Here is a 20,701-nt window from a genome sequence, read left to right as displayed (position 1 = left end):
CATTCTAAACCAGTCCTTTATATATTAGCTTAGTTTGTTTAGGATGTTTTCCATCAAGTACACCTAGTAGCTTTCTCCATTGCAGTTATTTCCTTTTAGTAAAGACTACAGAAAGTGGTAAAACCAGCATTCCAAAGCATAGCCACTAAGCTTTAATTTTATATTGGCAATACTGGAGTTTGAACTTAGGGCCTCATGCTTGCTAGGTGGGCACTTTCCACTGGAGCCACACCCCTACTTCACATCTTGGGTTTTAGTTTTCATATCTATACAATATAAGATTTGGTCTGGTTCCCTAAGGATCCTCAGGGACCTTAGGAACTTGGCACCACTCTAAGAACAGGACTTGCTTTCTTGACCCATGGGGGTTAGTTAGTTTCCTGGAGCACTTTTCAGGCCCAGGTGTATTTCCTTCCAAGGTGACAGAAGGAACCCGAGCGGCAACTGATTGACCTTAGACACCTAGCCTAGAGCTCCAAAACCAGTTTAGGGAGAAATATATTCACCTGTTGTGAAATTAGCCTACCTTTGCACTCAGAAATAAAGGGGACTGATGAAGTACATTTTATCAGATCTAGTCAAGAAGAGGAGTAGTTTGAACTGAAGAATTGTAACTGTCTCAAGTGGTGGTTAATTACACCACACCTCAGAATTGCCACAAATACTAGCTTAACTCTCACCTGCTTAGTTTGAAAACCACAAACTGTTCAATTAGTCTTTGCCCTTTTCTGAATCTGGACTAGATACCTGACTCCCATCCAAAGCAAATGTCATGCTTACTTTTCTTAATTGACATAGTATCAGGAAATATAAAAGCCAACAAGCTGGTTAGAAGGAACTGCAGTCATCCCTCACATATTGTGGGAGTTAGGTTCCAGAGACCCCCGCAATAGGTGAAAATCCAGGATGTAGCAGCCATGCCTCACTATATTGCTGTTCACTTATTGCTACTTAGCAGATTTTCACCTATCGCTGGATCACTATGTACTTTTTTTTTTTTTTGGGTCCGGTCGTGGGGCCTGAACTCTGGGCCTGAGCGCTGTCCCTCAGCTCTTCAGCTCAAGGCTAGCGCTCTACCACTTGAGCCACAGCGCCACTTCCTGTACTTTTTTTTTTAAACCCATGATACAGTGAAGCCAAAATAAGTGAACTGCTATATAGCGAGGGATGACTGTATATTGTAGATGGATTCTTGCTGAGCTGATAAGTAAACTGCTATATAGAGAGGGATGACTATATTATATGGATTCTTGCTGACTTGCACACAGGTACACAAAGTATAACAGAATTTGGGCTGACTTAGAAGTAGTGTGAAATCCTTAAAACACAGACACAATTAGAAAAATTTCTTACTATCACCAATGTTGTGATTTGGTTTTTACTCTTGATTCTAATTCCACAGACCAGAGACTAAACGTAGTGAGAATCCTATGTTACTAAACACAAGTGTCTACATAGATACCTCCATATTTGGGTTTTGTTCATTTGTATCAGGATTTTATTTAAATACTTTCTTATGCTTGCTGAGTGTTTATTCCACTACCCTGATTAGTGTAAGGCTTTTGTTCCTATGGGTCAGGAAGAGCTCTTATAATATGTTTATACAATTACCAGGTGTTAATTTCAGTCTTAGGCAACTGTGGCAAATTCTTTTTTGCGTGTGCTAATACTGGGACTTGAACTCAGGACTTCATGTTCTTCTTTTTTTTTTTCCTGGTCGTGGGTGGGGCTTGAACTCTGGGCCTGAGTGTTGTCCCTCAGCTCTTCAGCTCAAGGGTAGTGCTCTACCACTTGAGCTACAGTGCCACTTCTGGTTTTCTGGTGGTTTATTGGAAATAAGAGTTTCATGGACTTTTCTGCCCAGGCTGGCTTTGAACTGATCCTCAGATCTCAGCCTCCTGAGTAGCTAGGATTACAGGCATGAGCCACCAGTGCCCAGCGAGGACTTCATGTTCATAACATGGCTTTTTCACTCAACGTTGTCACTTTACTACTTGAGCCACACCTCTACTTCTGGCTTTTTGTGTGTGTGTGTGTGCCATTTCTGGGGTTTGAACTCAGGGTTTTGGCACTGTTCCTGAGCTTCTGTGTCTAAGGCTAGCACTCTACCATTTGAATCATAGCTCTACTTCCAGCCTTTTGAAGTAGTTAATTCAAGAACAGAATCTCATGGACTTTCTTCACTTAGGTTAGCTTTGAACCACAATCCTCTGATCTCTGCCTCCTGAGTAGTTAGGATTATAGGCATGAGCTACTGGTGCCAAGCTTACTACTAGCTTATTGCTGGCTAACTGGAGATAAGAATTTCACAGATTTGACTGCCCAGTTAGGTAGAACTGTGACTCTCAGATCTCAGTCCCCTGAGTAGGATTACAGGCATGAGCCACTGGAATGATTAGGAATAATTATTTGGCCCTCTGTGGGCACAGTATTCTACAATGTGATCAAGGATATTAGAATGAGTATGCTCCTGAATACTAATGTAGAGCAATCAGAATCGGCAGCACCCAGGATTTGTTTATGGGCCGAAGTAGATAACATTGTTGAGAATAGAGTTATAGATGCATGCATCCTTTTTGAATTTTATCTGATGCCTGCTAAAGGCCTGTGTTATAGAATACTTTTTAAATACTTCCTGCTGGATTGACAATAATTTATAAAGTTTCTGTTTTTTAAAATTTATTTCACTTATAAAATTATATTTTAAATACAATTTTATAGTTATTATTAAGGTGTTTTTCAGAGGGGTTACCATTTAATAACATAGATAATGAGTGCACTCTTTCTTTCTTTCTTTTGGTTGGCCATGGGGCTTGAACTCTGGGCCTGAGTGCTCTCCCTGAGCTCTTCAGCTCTACCACTTGAGACCCACGGTGCCACTTTGGTTTTCTGGTGGTTCATTGGAGATAAGAGTTTCATGGGGGAGGAGTGGGGAGGCTGGGAAGGGATGTGAAGGGTAAATAAAGGAGGAGGCTGCAATGCTTGGTAAGAAATGTACGCATTATCCTGCCCATGTAATTGTAACTCCTCTGTACAGTATGTTCACAAATAAAATCAAATTAAATTTAAAAAAAAAAAAAAGAGTCTCATGGACTTTACTGCCCAGGCTGGCTTTGAACAGTGATCCTCAGATCTTAGCCTCCTGAGTAGCTAGGATTACAGGTGTGAGCCACAGGTCTGAATGCATTTCTTTTTTGGACAATGTCCTTGCTTCCTTCACTTTTCCCCAATATCCCCCTTCCATCCCTGCCCGCAAGTTACATGGTTCAATTTCCACATAGTATATACTCAATACCATGATTGCATTTTGTGAGAAGCTTTGCAGGGCTAGTATTCTGTTGTAGCACAGTAGAAAGTATCTTTCTGGTTTTAAAATCAGCTGCTCCATTCTGAACCAATAGAATAATTCAGTCTTGCCTATAATTCTGTAAAGTGTAATATGTATTCACTAGTCAGCCACAGTGAACCCTTAAGTCAGTTTGCTTTTGTTTTACCATTGTGTCCAGCTCTCCGGTGAATTTGAGTCTTGGCAAGAAGTCTCTTTACTGCAAAAGTCAAACTGCTTGTTGATGGCAGGTTCCAGGAATCTAGGTACACCCAGTATTGTATAATGATATTCTATTCAAAACACTTGCCGGCAACCTTGCTCATGTTTATCCAAGTGTTGCATGGTTAATTTGAAGGACTGGTTTCCTTAAGTTAATAAAATTAAAGTTATGTGACAATAACCCTAATAAGTGAATATTAGTTAAAACAAGAATAAAAACACACAGAACAACAAAAACTGGCCTGTGGGAAAAAATCCTAGAAGTCACAAATTAGGTTATTAGTCATATAAATACTTTAGTCTTTTGGGGTAGAATTGGGAAGAAGAGATTTGTAGAAAGTATTTTTTAACTCAATCTGCTAAACTTAGCACTATGATATAGTGCTAGTTTATAGGAATTATAATGCTTTGTTTATAGGAATTTAACTTTTGTTTGTTCAGTTTTTTTGCTGGTTGTAGGTCTTGAACTCAGGGCCTGGGCACTATCCCTGAGCTCTTTCACTCAAGTCTAACACTCTACCACTTAAAACCACAGTTTAGCTTCCAGTTTTCTGGTGATTAATTGGCGATAAGACTCTCATGGACTATCTGTCCTACCTGGTCTGGCTTTGAACCATGATCCTCAGATCTCAGCCTTCTGAGTAGCTAGGACTACTGCCACCAGCACCTGGTGGGAATTTTAACTTTTAAGAATGTACAGTTTGGACTTGAGAAGTATGTGTGACTCTCTTGTCCACAGTGTTGGGTTTTCTGTGTGTGCAATGTCTTAAGAGGGAGTTTTGTAAGTGGAATGGAGATTGCAATCCTATTTTGTGCAAATGGGACAATGATCATAATCTTTAGTCAGTGTATATTACTTTGGAAAACTGTAGGTATGAGCTACAAGTATGCATGGCACTTTTTCCCTCTGAATTAGAGGGAAGTTCATATTAGAAGTTCATATTGTTTGTTGGGTTTTTTTGTTTGTTTGTTTTTTTGGTCCAGTCGTGGGCCTGAACTCTGGGCCTGGGCGCTGTCCCTCAGCTCTTCAGCTCAAGGCTAGCGCTCTACGACTTGAGCCACAGCGCCACTTCCGGCTTTTTTTCTTTTTGCTTATGTGGTGCTAAGGAATCGAACCCAGGGCCTCATGCATGCAAGGCAAGCGCTCTACCACTGAGCCACCTTCCCAGCCCATTCATATTGGTTTTTATTAGACATGGTTTTGGCCTTTCTGGAAGCCTCAGATTGTGATCCTACTGCTTTCTACATGATGAGAATTACAGATATACCACCACGCCCAATTTGTTTATTGAGATGAAATCTCAGTAACTTTTTACCTAGGCTGGCCTTGATCTTCCTGATCTCTGTATCCTGAGTAGCTAAGATTACCACCTTAACCAGGCTTTGGAAGCTAGGTTTTGAACCTTGTGCCTGGAAATTTATGAATTGTAATTCTTTGGTTAATACAGCATTTCTGATTGTTTTTTTTTTTTTTGGGTCCGTTCGTGGGGCCTGAACTCTGGGCCTGGGCGCTGTCCCTCAGCTCTTCAGCTCAAGGCTAGCGCTCTACCACTTGAGCCACAGCGCCACTTCTGGCTTTTTTCTTATGTGGTGCTGAGGAATCGAACCCAGGGCCTCGAGCATGCAAGGCAAGTGCTCCACCACTGAGCCACCTTCCCAGCCCCACTAAATACTTTTAAAAATTTATCTCAGAAGTCATGTTAGGAAGAGTTTTTTTCTTACCTAAAATATAAGGAGTTAAACTGGATATGGTAGCACACATTTAAATCCTAGCACTTGGAAGGCTGAGAGAATTGGGGCCTTAGGATAGCCTAAGCTACTTAGAGAGACCTTGTCTTAAAAAAGTGAAACAACCCTCCCCCATGGTATAACCCCTGCTTTCACTGTATTTGATGTTGGTATAATTTGTGGAGGGGAAGGGAATAAACAAATCATTTAAATAGGGATACAGGTGGACCCATTGCAACAATGAGATGTATAAATCGTTGTGTCGAAAAAACGAACTTTACAACTTTAGCTGGAGGCGGGGGAGTGGGGGGGGGGTGGAGATGGGAAGGGATGGGAAGGGGAAACAAAGGAGGAGGCAACAATGCTTGTTAAGAAATGTACTCGTTATCTTGCCCTTGTAATTGTAACCCCTTTGTACGGTATTTTCACAATTAAAAAAATAAAAAAAAATGAAACAAAATACATGTATCCTACCTAAATATCTGTGTGTGTGTGTGTATATGTGTGTATACTGTTGATAGCAGTATATGGACCTAATTAATGCAATGGTAACTAACAATTAGGTGAGTTTACGTATTGGGAATAACCAATTGACTGGTGACTTAGCTTTTACTCCCCTCTGTGCAAGCAGTTGGTAGTTACTAGTAAATGCAGAGTGGTGAAGTTGCTAGACTTTGTGAAAAGTTACTCTTAGAATCAGATCTTTGGACAGAGGACCTGGCCTTGACTTTGCATTTATTTGAGGTAGGGGTGGAAAACTTAGTCTTCTCAGAATAGGGCTGCAATGAGGATACTCGAACTTCAATGAGAATACTGAATCCCACTGAGAGAAACATAACTTGCATCAGCAGCCATTTCCCCATCAGTATCTGTCTTGAGGAGCCAGGTGATCCAGGCTTCCCAGTCCTCAGACTGGGCCCTTCCAAAGCAATCTCTGATCCCCTTGTATATGAGAGGGTCTGTGTAACCAGAGCCTGATGTCTGTGGGGACCAGTTAGTTGATGGCTGTTGGACTATTTAGGATAGACTAGGCGGTTTGCCTCTACTAATCTCCCCTTCTGTCGTGTTGAAAAGTCCTTCTTGAAGCCAGGTGCCACAGTTTTAAACATGAGTCAGATTCTGTATAGCACATAATAGATCTGCAGAATTGGCCTTTTCTTTCCATTCTAAGGCTTTCTGGAAACTAGGATATGTAGAGAAAAATGGACACCAAAGACTGAAACAGCTGAGTGCAGGAATTGGACAAGGTCATTAGGGTGAAGCAGTGTGGGTTTTTGTTTGTTTGTTTGTCTTTTCCTCAGAATGTAATCACAGCACCATAAAACCACAGGGTGCCCTAAAGATAGTATCAAAGAAATGTGCTTTAACAGTTTAAGGGTTTGGGGAGGGATGGAAATCAAATTAATTGGAATGCCAGTTTTGTTTTATTTTTTAATTTTTGGTGGTGCTAGGGTTTGAACTCAGTTTTGTGCTTTCCAGACACTCTACCACTTAAGTCATACTTCCAGTGAACATACCTGTTTTTTTTTTCCCCACATTTTTTTTTTTTTTTTTTGCTAGCATCAACTAGTTTAAAAGGAAATTTCCTTTTGACATATCCATATATACACACACAATGGCCTTGGTCAGACTCACCTCCTTCATCCCTCTCTCATCTCCCTTGTCCCCCTTTCCCAAACTAACCTCAACACAGTATATCATTGTGTGTTCACACATATACATAAAGTATTTTTACCATGAAACAATGTATTTTTGTTGTTGTTTGTTTTTGCACCATTTCTGGGTTTTGAACTCAGGGCCTAGGCACTGTCCCTGAGCTTTTTTTTTTCTTGAGGCTAGCACTCTACCACTTGGATTAATCATATCTCTTTTTCTGGCTTTTGGTAGTTAATTTGAGATAAGAGTTTCATTGACTTTCTTGCCTGGGTTCTCTTCGAACTGTGTTCTTAGATCTCAGCCTCCTGAGTAGCTGGGATCACAAATGTGAGCCACCAGTACCCAGTGAAGCAGTGTTTTTTGATGTTCTGATTGTGCTTCTAGATCCTAAATGATCCAGAAGCATATTCGATTCATGTTAATTATAACAACTGTATTTGAAAGCAAATATTTTCACATTTCAAAAAATGCTTAAAAGAATTGTACTGATTACTTATGTAACTGTAACCCCTCTATATCACCTCAACAATAACAATAAAATACTTTTTAGGGCTGGGAAGGTGGCTCAGTGGTAGAGTGCTCGCCTTAAGTGGCACTGTGGCTTAAGTGGTAGAGTGCTAGCCTTGAGCTGAAGAGCTGAGGGACAGCACCCAGGCCCAGAGTTCAGGCCCCACGACCAGACTCAAAAAAAAAAATTTTTTTTTTAATGCTGGGGGGAAAATACAAGACTGTTCATTTGACTGATTTAAGTATGACCTTGTTCAGAGTGGCTCCCCAGATATCCTGATTTCTAACAGTCAGGAACCTTCAATAAGAATCTGCTAGTTATAAGAGGATTTTTCAGGTTATTGTGACTTGTAATTGACTGTCAGAGCTCTTGGTTGCTAAATTCAACTCCTCTATAAACCCCTGTTTTTGAGATTTTTTTTTTAGAAGTCTACATTAGTCATGTTATTAGCATTTTATTTCGATTCACCAACCAACCGTAGACAAGTGTTCTTGTGGTTACCAAAGATGCTCAGAGCAGTGGCAGTTGTGAAGAACACTGATGTGTTTTAATGAGTAGTGACCTTTTCAAACATTAATACTATGCTGAGATATATTTGGAAGCATTTAGTTCATTGTTGCACGGAAGGCTTTGATAACAAACGCTTTTATTCTTGGAAATCTATGATCTGAATGGGAGACTTGTGTTTTTCTAAACATCTATCCCTTTTTGGTGGGCATTAATGATCAAAAGTGGTCAAGTTGCCGGGCGCCGGTGGCTCACGCCTGTAATCCTAGCTACCGAGGAGGCTGAGATCTGAGGATCACAGTTCAAAGCCAGCCCGGGCAGAAAAGTCTGTGAGATTCTTATCTCCAACTAACCACCAGAAAACCGGAAGTGGTGCTCAAGAGGTACAGTGCTCGCCTTGAGCTGAAGAGTGCATGGATAGGCGCCCAAGCCCAGAGTTCAAGCCCCATGACCGAACAAAAAAAAAAGTGGTCAAGTTGCCTAATATCCTAAGATGGAAATCCCAGCTTCTCTCTCACCTGCTAGTTTTTACATTTTTGTTTTTGTTGTTGTTGTTTTTTTGTTATTACTTGTAGTGGATCTCAACCTTGGCCTCATATTCTTGCTTGTTTTTTTCCACTCAAGGCTGGCACTCTTAATCACTTGAACCATAGCTCTACTTTCAGCTTTTTGCTGATTCTTTGGAGATAAGTCTAACAGATGGAAGTAGTGCTATGGCTCAAGTGGTAGACTGCTAACCTTGAGCAAAAAAGGTGAGGGACAGTTCTCAGGCCCTGAGTTCAAGCCCTAGGACTGGCAAAATAAATAAATAAATAGACCAGCCTGCCTAGGCCGGCTTCAAACTGTAATCTTTAAATCTCAGACTCCTGACTGGCCAGGATTACAGGTGTGATCCACTAGTGCCTGGATGTGGTTTCAGTAAAATAGACCTGTGAGAACAAAGTTGTAAGGCTGGCCAGCGAGAGCTGTCTGAGTGAGAGTAGCCCAAAGATGGTTTCATTCCTGTCCTTATCAGGTTAGGTTACAGACTTTTCTGTCTGCAGCTAAGATCAACACTTCAATAAACTAAGGTGATTTAGGTCTAGTTTTGACTCCGTTATTGTCTCAGTTGTGTCTTCCATGGGAATGTAGGCCCTCTACCCTCAGTTTCTTCATCTGTAAGATGGAGTGCTTTTTTTGTTTTGTTTTGTTTTGTCGTGGGGCTTGTATTCTGGGTCTGGGCGCTGTTCCTTAGCTCTTCAGCTCAAGGCTAGCGCCCTACCACTTGAGCCACAGCGCCACTTACAGTTTTTTCTGCTTATGTGGTACTGAGGAATTGAACTCAAGGCCTCAAGCATGCAAGGCAAGCACTGTACCTACCACTGAGCTACCTTCCCAGCCCAATAGAGGAATTTTTGAAGGCTAACTTTGGGGAGTCTATGATGGCATATGAGTAAGGTGAAAAATTATATTGACATGAAAAATCATCTACATTCTGTTGCAGATCTTTGGAAGCACCGGTACAGTAACACTGCCTGAAACCTTGTTGTTTGTTTCAACCCTGGATGGAAGTTTGCATGCTGTCAGCAAGAGGACAGGCTCAATCAAGTGGACTTTAAAAGAAGGTAATTTGAACATTTGCTTAGCTGCTTCCAAGTAAACATGTTCCACAGATAAATGGTTACATGCTATTTAATAAAATAAGAGAGGAGAATGGGATAGAGGAAAAGAATTCTACGAAGAGGGTATGTTCACAGCCTGAATTGGTGACCACTAATTGCAGCAGATGAAGAGGCAAGTCTTATCTTTTTGCTTCATTGCTTCTGTCCAGACTTCAAGTTTACATAGCTCTAAGTTTTTCTATTAGTAGTTTTGGCTGGTTGGTCTTTATGAAGACATAATGCATTAGATTTGTTAAGTTCTAGTGATTAGAATCTTGTAATCATAATTATAAATGATATCTTCTCAACTCCCCAGTTTACTCATTTGCGTTTTTTTTAATAGAGCCTGAAGTACCTGAGGGCTATAAGACTTGACATTCATCCAAGCTAACCACATTTTATTGGGTTTGTGGTGAGGGGAATAAAAGACTGGGCTTGTTTTCTCATTTAACCACTCACATGTCCGTCTTATGATCTTACATTTATGTGTGGTAGCTGGCTGCATGAAGCCCTACACCTAGGCAACTAATTCCATTTTATTTACAAAGATATCTTCCTGGATAAACCCATGCAGATCTCAAGTTTTGGGACATTCGGTGTTATGTCCCTTTTTCTGTAATAATTTCATTTGGCCCTAGTTTGGGTCTGACCAACATGTTCTTTATCATTGCTGCTCTGTGGCTTGTTATTTTCAGGAGCATAGCAAGTGGTTTTCCTTTCTTGAAAAAGCATTCCAAAACAATACTCTAGATGGAAAAACACTAGGGTATGTTAGAAGGTCATACGTCATTTTGCTAATTCAGCAGCAAACCCGGTTCCCATCTGTAGGTGAGGACAACTCAGGTACCAGAGGCGTTCTACCTCACCTGTCTGGGCTTTGTGTGGATCAGCAATAACTTTTTTTTTTTCTTTTTTTTTGCCATTCCTGGAGCTTGAACTCAGAGCCTTTACACTGTCCTTGAGCTTCTCTGTGCTCAAGGCTAGCGCTCTACCATTTGAGCCACAGCACCACTTCTGGTTTTTTCTGTGTATGTGGAACTGAGGAATCAAACCCAGGGCTTCATGCATGCTAGGCACCTTCCCAGCCTCAGCAAGAACTTTTAAGCCACCAATGGACAGCACTCAGGAGTAAAAGGCCACAGAAGAAAGATGTAATAGACTTTGCACTGCAAGCTCTGAGAATATTGTTAGTAATCAGAATTTTAAAAACGTAAGCATTTTCTATTTTTGTACAAAAATGAAAATCAACAAATCATAAGATTGATTGGGAGAAACATTTTGGCCATTGGATGTTAGGGGCCTGTCCCAAGTTTGAGAGTTTCCAGCAGGACATTTTTCCATGTTAGCTTCATTCTGCCTGCTCTGCTTTTCAGTGCACATCTACTTTGAAGCTGATCTCCAAATCTTCATTTCTACAAACAGCCTTGGCTGTATCCAGTAAATCTGTGTCCTGGCTTGCCTGTTAGTTAAACATACAGTTCTCTACTACAACTAGGTACTAAAAGCATTGCCTTATTGTACTCCATTTAACATGTAACCTAGTCTGGGGAAAATACCATGTGGAGAATGAAGAGAAAGGGAGACGATGTCTTCAAGGTGCCTCATAGTCTGATGGGAGGAAAAGGCAAGAATACAGAGTTTCAACCCAGAGTTCTGTAACTTCTCAAGAGGTTCTAGTAATGTGCTATGAGCCAGCACCCATCTGGGGCCAGAAAGCATTTCTCAAGCTGTGGTATCAGAGATTAGTGTTGAGGGGGTGGTCGAGGAAGGCAGGGGTGAGCTTCAGTCTGGAAGGAGGCTAGGAAAAGAATAGAGGAGGCTGTAAGTCTGAGCAATAGGGACTAGCACATTTGTAGGAGTTGAGGGACATTCTGAAGGTAGTGAGTGGATATGTTGGCCCTTACAGATTGAAAGTTGAAAGCCATTAACATGCTTGAGCAGGTGAGTGATTTGATGGATGCTGTGCTTTCAGATTTATCCGGCAGCAGTATGTGGGATGTCTGGAGACAGGAAGGTGACCAGGAATGAGAGAGGAGAAAGACAGAGATAGAAGCAGTAGAATCCAGCTACTGATTAGGTGGGAAGAATAACAAGGAGGAGTTAAATGACACTTATAGGGAAAAATAGAGAAATATGATTAAGGTCCAGCTTGAGCATAATTTCAAATAGTATTCATTCTATCTATCTATCTATCTATCTATCTATCTATCTATCTATCTATCTATCTATCTATCTATCTATCTTATATATCTATTTATAATTTATTTTGTCAGTTGTGGGGGCTTCAACTCTGGGCCTGGGTGCTGTCCCTGAGCTTTTTTGCTCAAGGGTAATACTCTATCACTTTGAGCTATAGATCCATTTCTTGTTTTTGGGTGGTTAATTGGAGATAAGAAAATCACAGGGATTTTTCTGCCTATGCTGGCTTTGAATTTCGATCCTCAGATCTCAGCCTCCTGAGTATCTAGGATTACAGGTGTGAACCACCAGTGCCCAGCGTATTCATTATATTCTAAGGTGCATTGTTTTGTTAAGAATAAATTGGCTTTTTAAAGTTAAACCTTGTGGTTATAATGAAAGAGTTCATAATTAGTATTTCTGAAATGTTAATGTAGATGGATTATGAAGGTATCCATATACTGTTATGGTAAGGTTAGGATATGGTAGGGTTAGAATATGGTAAGAAAATGAAGTAGGAAGAAAACTCTAGCAGGGAAACATAGGAAAGAAACTAACAGTGAAAAGAGCCACAAGAAACAAATGGAGTCAGGGAGTGGAAGGGCAGTGCCAGGGAAGAGGGAAGGCCCCACTGAGAAGGTGTCATTTGAGCAAGAGCTCAAGGAGGGAAGGGGATCATATAGGAGGATCATGCAGGGCAAAGGTAAGAGTGTCCTTGACTGCCCAGAGCTGAAGGTGGTGTGGCTGAAGTAGAGCAGTAGTCGATGTGCTGAGCTTGGAGAGATGATGGGGGCTAAATAGAGCAGAAGGACTCTGGTCTACATTTATATAGTTTGTTGTAAAGGAACCATCTTGCTTTCTTTAAAAAAAAAAAAGCAAACAAACATATAAGCAATAACCTATATAATGCACAGTTTCATGAAGAGATATATTACCCAAATGGTAGTATATTTTAGAAATACTAGGGACAAAAACTTACTGTGTAGCTCAGGATGGCCTTGTACTTTTGATCTTGCTGCTCAACCTCCTGAGTGCTGCGATTACAAGTGTGTGCCACCATGCTTGACTCATGGAAGTAATTTGTGTGTGTGTGTGTATCAGTGTGTGTGTATCAGTGTAAGTGTGTCAGTCTTGGAGCTTGAACTCAGGGCCTGGGTGCTCAAAGCTAGCATTCTATCACCTGTACCATAGTGCCACTTGCTGCTTTTTTGGTGCTTAACTGGATTTTCCTGCCCAGGCTGGCTTCAAACAGCGGTCCTCAGATCTTAGCCTCCTGAGTAGTTAGGATGACAGGCATGAACCTGGCTAGGGAAGTAAGTTTTAATCACATATGTGCAGTTTAACATACAAATGCTCAGCAGTAGAGTGCCTGCCTAGCAAGCCCAAGGCCCCAAGTTCAAACCTTCATACCAATAAATAAGGTAGGTATTCTGCATGTAATCTGTCCATTTTTGTGAAGATACCACCACACCCATGAACTTTCCAGATGGTGACTTCTTGGTAACATCCCATACAAAAGAAGTATAAAGTTGTTTGTCAGTGGCTCTAATCCTAGCTACTCAGGAGGCTGAGCTTTCAGGGTTCTGGTTTGAAGCCCGCCTAGGCAGAAAACTCCATGAAACTTATTTCCACTTAATCAGGAAAAAAAAAAAAAGCCAGAATTTTCTGGCTCAAGAGGTAGAGCACTAGTCTGGAGAAAAAAAAAACAAAAACCCTCAGGGATCGTACCCAAGCCCTGAGTTCAAGCCCTAGGACAGACAAAAACAAACAAGCGTAGTCTTAGATAAGTATGGTAGTGCATGCCTCTAATCCTAACACTTAGGGAGGCTAAGGCAGGAAAATGAGTTCTAAGCCATCCTGGCTATACAGTGAGATACTGTCTTTATGTAATATTATTAAAAAAATACTTTAGTGCCTATATGTAAAACAGATTGTAGACTTGAATAACTTGTGAAGATTTTTGGTCCTTGTGGGTGGAATATCAGAGCAGTGTGTAGTGGCTCATCTCTTTGCAGGACTCCCCAGGATCCCTCATCCCCACACTTAGAGCCTGAATCATCCCACAGTTGCTGTGGCCATGGAGAAATGCCCACACAGATTTTATATCTCTGCATAGAACCCACTGGCATAGCACATGGTAGTAGAGTATGGCTCTTTCCCAGCCACTGGAGGAATCTGAGAAATGACATGCCCTAGTATTATAGACTGAATGTCTGTGTCCCCACCACCCCATGTATATCATACCGAGTGTGATGGAATTTGGAAGTGGGGACTTTGGGAGAAGTCATAAAAGCACTCTTGATAAGAGGGAGAGAAACCAAGATGCTCTCTCTTGCTCTTTCAATCCTTTATCCTCACTTCCCTCCCATGAGGACTCAATGAAAGGAAGCTGTCTGCAAGTCAGAAAAAGAGCCCTCGCTAGACTTCCACCATCCTGGCACCTGAGCTCACCGGAGCCAGCCTCCAGATCAGGAAGAAATAAATGTTTGTTTTGAGTCCCTCTAATGGTATTTTGCTAGGGCAGTCTGAGCAAACTTAGTCACTTGGTCTTCACTTTATAGATCAGCAGGTATTGTTTGAAATGGAGAACTAATAGTGCCAGGATGAGGCTGGAAGACCACGTGGGAGTCTGCTGCACCAGTCTAGGCGAAGGAGAATGCTGGCTTGGGCTTGACACACAGTGAAGTGAGTAGGAGAAATGGACTGATGTAAGCACGGACCTTTAGTCAAACTGATATTCTGCAGAATATAGAACTGTGACTCCATTTCATGCTTTCCTAATTGTTTGCCTTTTTCAGAAGTCCACAAGCTGCAAGTTCTTCTTGGTTTTTTGTTTCTTTGTCTTTTTTTTTTTTTTTTAACTTCCTACAGTGGTTTTGGCAGGTGGTTCTGTTCCTCAACCAAACATGTGTTGTTGTTCCCAGAAACGAAGTTTTCTTGCACCATACTGGCAATGGTGCATAGTGGCATGGTGGCAATTATACCTATTGGAGAAAGTGAGCCTTCTTTGTTTTCTGGAATGAATGTAAATCATGACATTGGACTGTAGGTGTAATCTTTCAAAGCCCAACTTGGTATGATTTTGTAACAGGCGACCTCACTGTTGTCTCTCTCTGAAATTTCTCCAGTGAACAAGGTTGGGTATGTTTCGTTTCTGCAATTACAGACCAAAGGCGAACTGAGAGGTACTGTCATGTTTTGTTTCAGATTAACTTTATAAAACTCTCTTTGTCCTGGTGCAGTAAGAAGACTTTTGTTTTCCAGAGCCTGTTCAGGGCTCTATACCCTCACCTTAAAATATGAGTTAATTAATGCTACTTTTTTTTTTTTTTTTGCTTCTGTGGTACTGGGGAATTGAACCCAGGGCCTCAGGCATGCAAGGCAAGCACTCTACCACTGAGCCACCTCCTCAGCCCCATATTAATGCTACTTTTTGACACTCAACTCTTCATTAAATCGCCAGTTATTCTTTAGTAACCCTACTCCATTTCTTTTTTAATTCCTTCCTCGTCGTGGTTGGCATAGAGGAATCTATCTAATTTGAACCCTTCTTTACTAATCATAAAAATATGCTAAATATGTACCTTAGTGCTCTCCCAACCAGACTCCTGAGGTGTCCCTTGAGTGCTTAATGCTAGAGATTTCTCAGGGGAAATGATCAGAACAAAATTAATCATTTGGAATTTGAAGACACTCCTATTCCCTTACTGAGCAGGAACTTCTTGCCGTGGTTCCTCCCTGTACTAACAGTCACTACCCACCAATCAGAAACTAGTGGTAATGGAAAATATAGTCCCCTCAGTGTCCTGTCACCCATTAGATTCTGTTGCATAGACTTAGGAAGTACTTCCAGATCTGAGTCTGACTCTCTCAGTCCCCTGTAACAGGTCCTATTCAGGCTCACGGCATTTACTTCCTAGGTTAGCACAATATCCTCTGCCCATCTCCACCCCCACTCCCACTGTCCCTTGGCCTGCCAGTCTCCCCCTGCTCATTGCATGGCCACCAAACACACCCTTGTTCCCAATAAAGACCAGTTAGCCCATACTGCACCTCCTCTGAAATACTCTTTGTGTGGTCTATAGTAGTGCTGTCACCAGTGTCTGCCTCCACAATGGAAACTGTCTCACCTGTGAATGAGGGAAGGCATACAGAAAGGGAGAGTGAACAACATCTATGACAGGCTGGGTGTTTCAACAGCTGGGCTCTGTACCACAGCTGGTTTGAGAAGTATTGGTCCATAGGGTGGGCTTGAGCTCCTCTGAGTATCACAGTCTCCATTCCCTTAGCGGTCACCTCCCTGTCCTCAGGTAGTGTGAGCCCTTCTTTACCTGGGTTCCTTATTTGGGTTCATAACAGGTGCTTTGTTGTAGCCTCTTTTGGCACTTCTGGCTTGTGCTGTGGGGTTTTCTTTTTTCTCCTGTCTTCCTGCTGGGTTTTTCCCTCTTTGATTGTCCCTCTGGGCAGCTGAGATGCTCAGTAAATGTCTGAGGCACCTAATGCAGACTTGGCACCCTGAACCCTTTGACTGGTGCCTTTCGGGAGTCTTCAGAAGTAGGTGGCACTTGGTTTTCCTCCTTGGCTGTGTCTTGGTCCCTTGCACCATTGCGGTGGCAGGTGTCCAGTTCCAGTTTGTGGTCTTTCATGCTGCTCCGTAGTTGGTTTTCTCGCCTGCCTGTTAGGCAGTGTACATGTTAATTTGGAACAGTGAGGGATCTGTCTTCAGGAGTGTGATGGAAACATGAGACAGGAAAATTATGGAAAGGGACGACATTTTGTTAACACTTCTGTTTTCTCCTAAGGAATTTTTTAGAATTAGGGTATGTATCACCAGTCTCTGCTTCACTGCTCAACCCCCCAAAAGGTGTCTGTTTTCTCTCCACTATTGTGGAGGCTTGAAATTAAGTCTACAAAAGAGGATATTAACATGACAGAAAATTGGTTTTCCTTTTTAGTGCCTTGAAGATATGTGGACTTGTCTTCTTTTTCTTTTGTATTTTACTTTTTACCATAGAAGGCTTTTAAATATTTCTCCACATGGAGATATTATCTAACATATATCCATTCCTGAGCTTTTTTTCTGTTTTTTTTTTTGGGGGGGGGTACCTCTGGGGCTTGAAGCTGGTGCTATAGTTCTTGCGCCACAGCTCCACTTCCAGGTTTTTGTTTGTTGTTGTTGCTGTTATTGTTTTGCTGGTTAATTGGTGATAAGAGTCTCTGACTTTCTTGTCCAAGCTGGCTTCAAACTACAATCCTCATATCTCAACCTTTTGAGTAGTTAGGCTTACAGGTAGGAGCTCATTGTTGGGATGTGCTTTGACATGTACGTCCCGAATTTGGGAGGGCTTCTCTTAACAGCAGTCATGCACTCAGTAGCAAAGATTTTTGTCTACTAGATACTCTAAGCTGCACTGGTTGATATGGTTGTGGAAACACATGGATCAAGTGCTTTTTTGGGCTATTACTTAGCAACCTGTTACTTTTATTTATATTTGAATGTCTGTATGGTTTGATGGCAACACTGTCACCTGAACTTGATTCTGTAAAATCTTGACGTCCCAAGAAGCACTTGGGTATGTGGACTTCTGGTCTTCAATTCCTTCATGTTTAATGGTAACATTCAATGTATGGTTTAGGGCCTGAGTTACTTGTGCTGAGGGGAAAATGAATGTGAGAACATAGTAGAATCTGGCTGCAGAAGGCGTAGGCAGGTTTTTTTTTTTTTTTATTGCTTAGGTATTTCCACATGATTGTCTTTGTTGTCAAATGTGATACTGTGTGACTTTAGAGAGATTTTCTCTGAAGAAAACTTGTTACATCCTGTCCCAGTTCTGATGGTTTAGATGTGAAGATCTTTTGACTGGATATCTATTTTAAAATGCTTTCTTCCTGAAAGCTTTACCTTGAGGGACATTTGAGACTTTATACCTTACTATGTGGCCCTGACAACTTTAATGGGTGTTTAGCCTTAGGTTAACCAAGTACCTTTCCTCTAGAGAGAAAGAGTGAGCTGCCCCCAGGGAGAGATACTCCCTAATTGGATTACTTGATCTCCTCAAATGCATTTGGAAGTCTTAAGTTTTGAGTTAAGGGAGCATGAATGACATTGTTTCTGCCAATTTTTAAAATAAGAAACCAGTGTTAGAACACCAAGCTCATTCTTGAGGAAATGGCAATTGAGTGTCATGTTCAGTCTATGCCTAGCTTATCTCACTGCTGTCAGCTAGGATTAAAAATTTCCCTGTCAGGCTCGGAATGTGGCTTAGTGAAGGAGTGCTTGCCTGGCCTGCATGAAGCCCGAAGTCCTGGATTCGATTCCACAGCACCACATTAAAAAGAAAACAAAAACCAGGAAAAGCTGGAAGTGGCACTGTGGCTCAAATGGTAGAGTGCTAGCCTTGAGCAAAAACTAGGGACAGTGCCCAGGCCCTGATTCAAGCCTCAGGTCTGATCAGGAGCCTGAGATCTGAGGATTATGGTTCCAAGTCAGCCTGGGCAAGAAAGTCCATGAGACTTATCTCTAAGTAGCCAGGAAAGCACTGAAAGTAGAGCTATGGCTCAATGGTAGAGTTTGAACCTTGATTGGAAAAAAAAACTGAGGTACAGCACTTAGGCCCTGAGTTCAAGCCCGAGTATCAGCGCGCACGCACGCACACGCACGCACACGCGTGCACACGCACGCACGCACACACGCACGCACACACCACACGCGTACACACCACACACACACACACACACACACACACACACACACACACACACACACACACACACACACACACACACACACACACACACACACACACACACACACACACACACACACACACACACACACACACACACACACACACACACACACACACACACACACACACACACACACACACACACACACACACACACCCCTTTCTGTCTGGCCAGGTCTCAGTTTTGCTGGTCTCTCCTATATCCCAGACTGGCTCCAAATTGTCTTACCTGGTCTATACATCTCTTTCCTCCTATCTTTATGATTCCTTTTACCTCATTTGTTTGTGACCTGATGCTCAACTGTGCACCCTTTCCTCAAGGGAAGATAGCACACTCCTTTTCCTCTCAGACACTTCCACTTGGGTCCTAGTATCCACATACTCCTTCACAAAGTATATAAGAATTACCTCACTATGGTGGCTCTGCCAGCAGTCAGCCCTATTCATGTGGTCCCTCAGTAGGAATACATCACACTGCCGCCTATCTCTTCATTCCTGTAAACAGAGCAACTATTTCCCACTCTGTTGTCCTGTCACTGTCAGGCTTTTACAAAGTTCTTTTTGTTTGTTTGTTTTTTGCACCAAGTATTCCTGCCCATACCTAGGAGATCCTGTGGTACATGCATGTTTTAACAGTTTCTCTACACTGTTTCATGGATATTTGATTTACAAAACTACTATTACATCCCTTTCTTTACACTGCACAACACTTAACAGAAGTTCTGAACTGGTAATAGATGTCTGATGCTGCTTTTGACATGTGTAGGGTAAATCTCAACACACAATTACTTGAAGTAGGGTTGTTGTCTTCTAAAACAATGCAAAGGAGAGACGGAAGAAAGGAAAGGAGGAAGAGAGAGGAAGGAAGGGAGGAGAAAGAAGCTGAGGGGCTGGGAAGGTGGCTCAGTGGTAGAGCGCTTGCCTTGCATGCCTGAGGCCCTGGGTTCCATTCCTCAGCACCACATAGGCAAAAAGAAAAAAAGCCGGAAGTGGCGCTGTGGCTCAAGTGGTAGAGCACTAGCCCTAGGCTTTAGAGCTGAGGGACAGCGCCCAGGCCCAGAGTTCAGGCCCCACGACTGGACCCAAAAAAAAAAAAAAAAAAAAAAAGAAGCTGAGACTTCATCTCTGAGCTCTTGGTCCCTTAAACACCTTGGCAAATGATCAGCCCAACACATTTCAATTTACTGCTAGGGATGCACTTAGAAGGACAGCTTCTGAGAATTTCTCACTGTGTCATGACATCTTAGTTGTGCTGGAGAAGTCTCCAATCAGAAAGGAAGATGGTTGGTAATGTGTGTGTGAAGTCAGATGGAGGTTGAGAAGGAAGTTCCTGTGCAGTAGGGCAGTACAACTAGTACTAATATAAATGCCACCAGAGAAGCAGTGCGTTCCTCAAATACTATGCTCATCTGGGGAAGAGAATGATCTTACAAGGTTCCTTGAGCCAGTCAATTGAGCAACCTGTTCTTATGGGTTTGTAATCAAAGGGCTCTTATTTCTTCCTACATGAAAGAAGGCTGCTTAGAGCCACCTCCAGAGAGGCTGTCCATCCTCAAAGATGATTTTCTGTTTAGCTGACTTGTCACACCAATTATCCCATATCCAAAGCAGTTCTGGTCAGCCTGTGTCAGAAATGTCTTTGATGGTACTGGGATTCATTGGAGCCCAGTGTGCTCTGGGAAACTAGAGGATCAGGTCAGAATTGTCCTGTGGTAGAAGTGGGAATTCTTTGCAGCCTGTTAGGAAGGGTTTCCTGGGAGGTTTCCTTTTTTAGCTTCTAGATTTATTTTTCATGTTTTCATTTCAGAACAGTTTTATACAAACACATTAGTAAAGGGAATAGCATTATGAGAGCCTCACGTACCAAGCACCTGGCTACAGAAATGATCAATTGGCAGCCCTCCCTCCCTCCCCCCTTTATTTTGAAGCAAATACCACATTTTATCCTTCCTTCCTTCCTTCTTCTTCCTCTTTCTTTCTTTCTTCCTTTCTTTCCTTTTTTTCCTTTCTTTTCTTTCCCTCCCTCCCTCCCTCCCTCCCTCCTTTCCTTCCTTCCTTCCTTCTTGTCTGTCTTTCTGTCTTCCTATCTTTCTTTTTTTTGGGGGGGGGGGTCCATTCGTGGGGCCTGAACTCTGGGCTTGAGTGCTGTCCCTCAGCTCTTCAGCTCAAGGCTAGTGCTCTACCACTT

The 20,701-nt window shown here is 42.1% G+C and overlaps 1 protein-coding gene and 1 long non-coding RNA gene across 2 annotated transcripts in view; one reads left to right on the top strand and one right to left on the bottom strand.

Moving 5' to 3' along the window:
- Ern1 (endoplasmic reticulum to nucleus signaling 1) overlaps positions 1 to 20,701 on the top strand; it is a 98,799-nt gene that overhangs the window by 25,908 nt on the left and 52,190 nt on the right. Inside the window, exon 2 of the mRNA XM_069993081.1 lies at positions 9,430 to 9,550. Coding sequence (XP_069849182.1) covers positions 9,430 to 9,550 — 121 coding nt within the window. The remainder of the gene's footprint in view (positions 1 to 9,429; positions 9,551 to 20,701) is intronic.
- LOC138807373 (uncharacterized) overlaps positions 1 to 20,701 on the bottom strand; it is a 34,853-nt gene that overhangs the window by 9,524 nt on the left and 4,628 nt on the right. The window lies entirely within an intron of this gene.

Source organism: Dipodomys merriami, unplaced genomic scaffold (genome assembly GCF_024711535.1).
Source record: "Dipodomys merriami isolate MVZ:Mamm:240054 unplaced genomic scaffold, mDipMer1.0.p SCAF_42, whole genome shotgun sequence".
Taxonomy (NCBI): domain Eukaryota; kingdom Metazoa; phylum Chordata; class Mammalia; order Rodentia; family Heteromyidae; genus Dipodomys; species Dipodomys merriami.
Note: the sequence above shows the minus strand (reverse complement) of the source record. Positions and strands in the feature narration are given on the sequence as shown.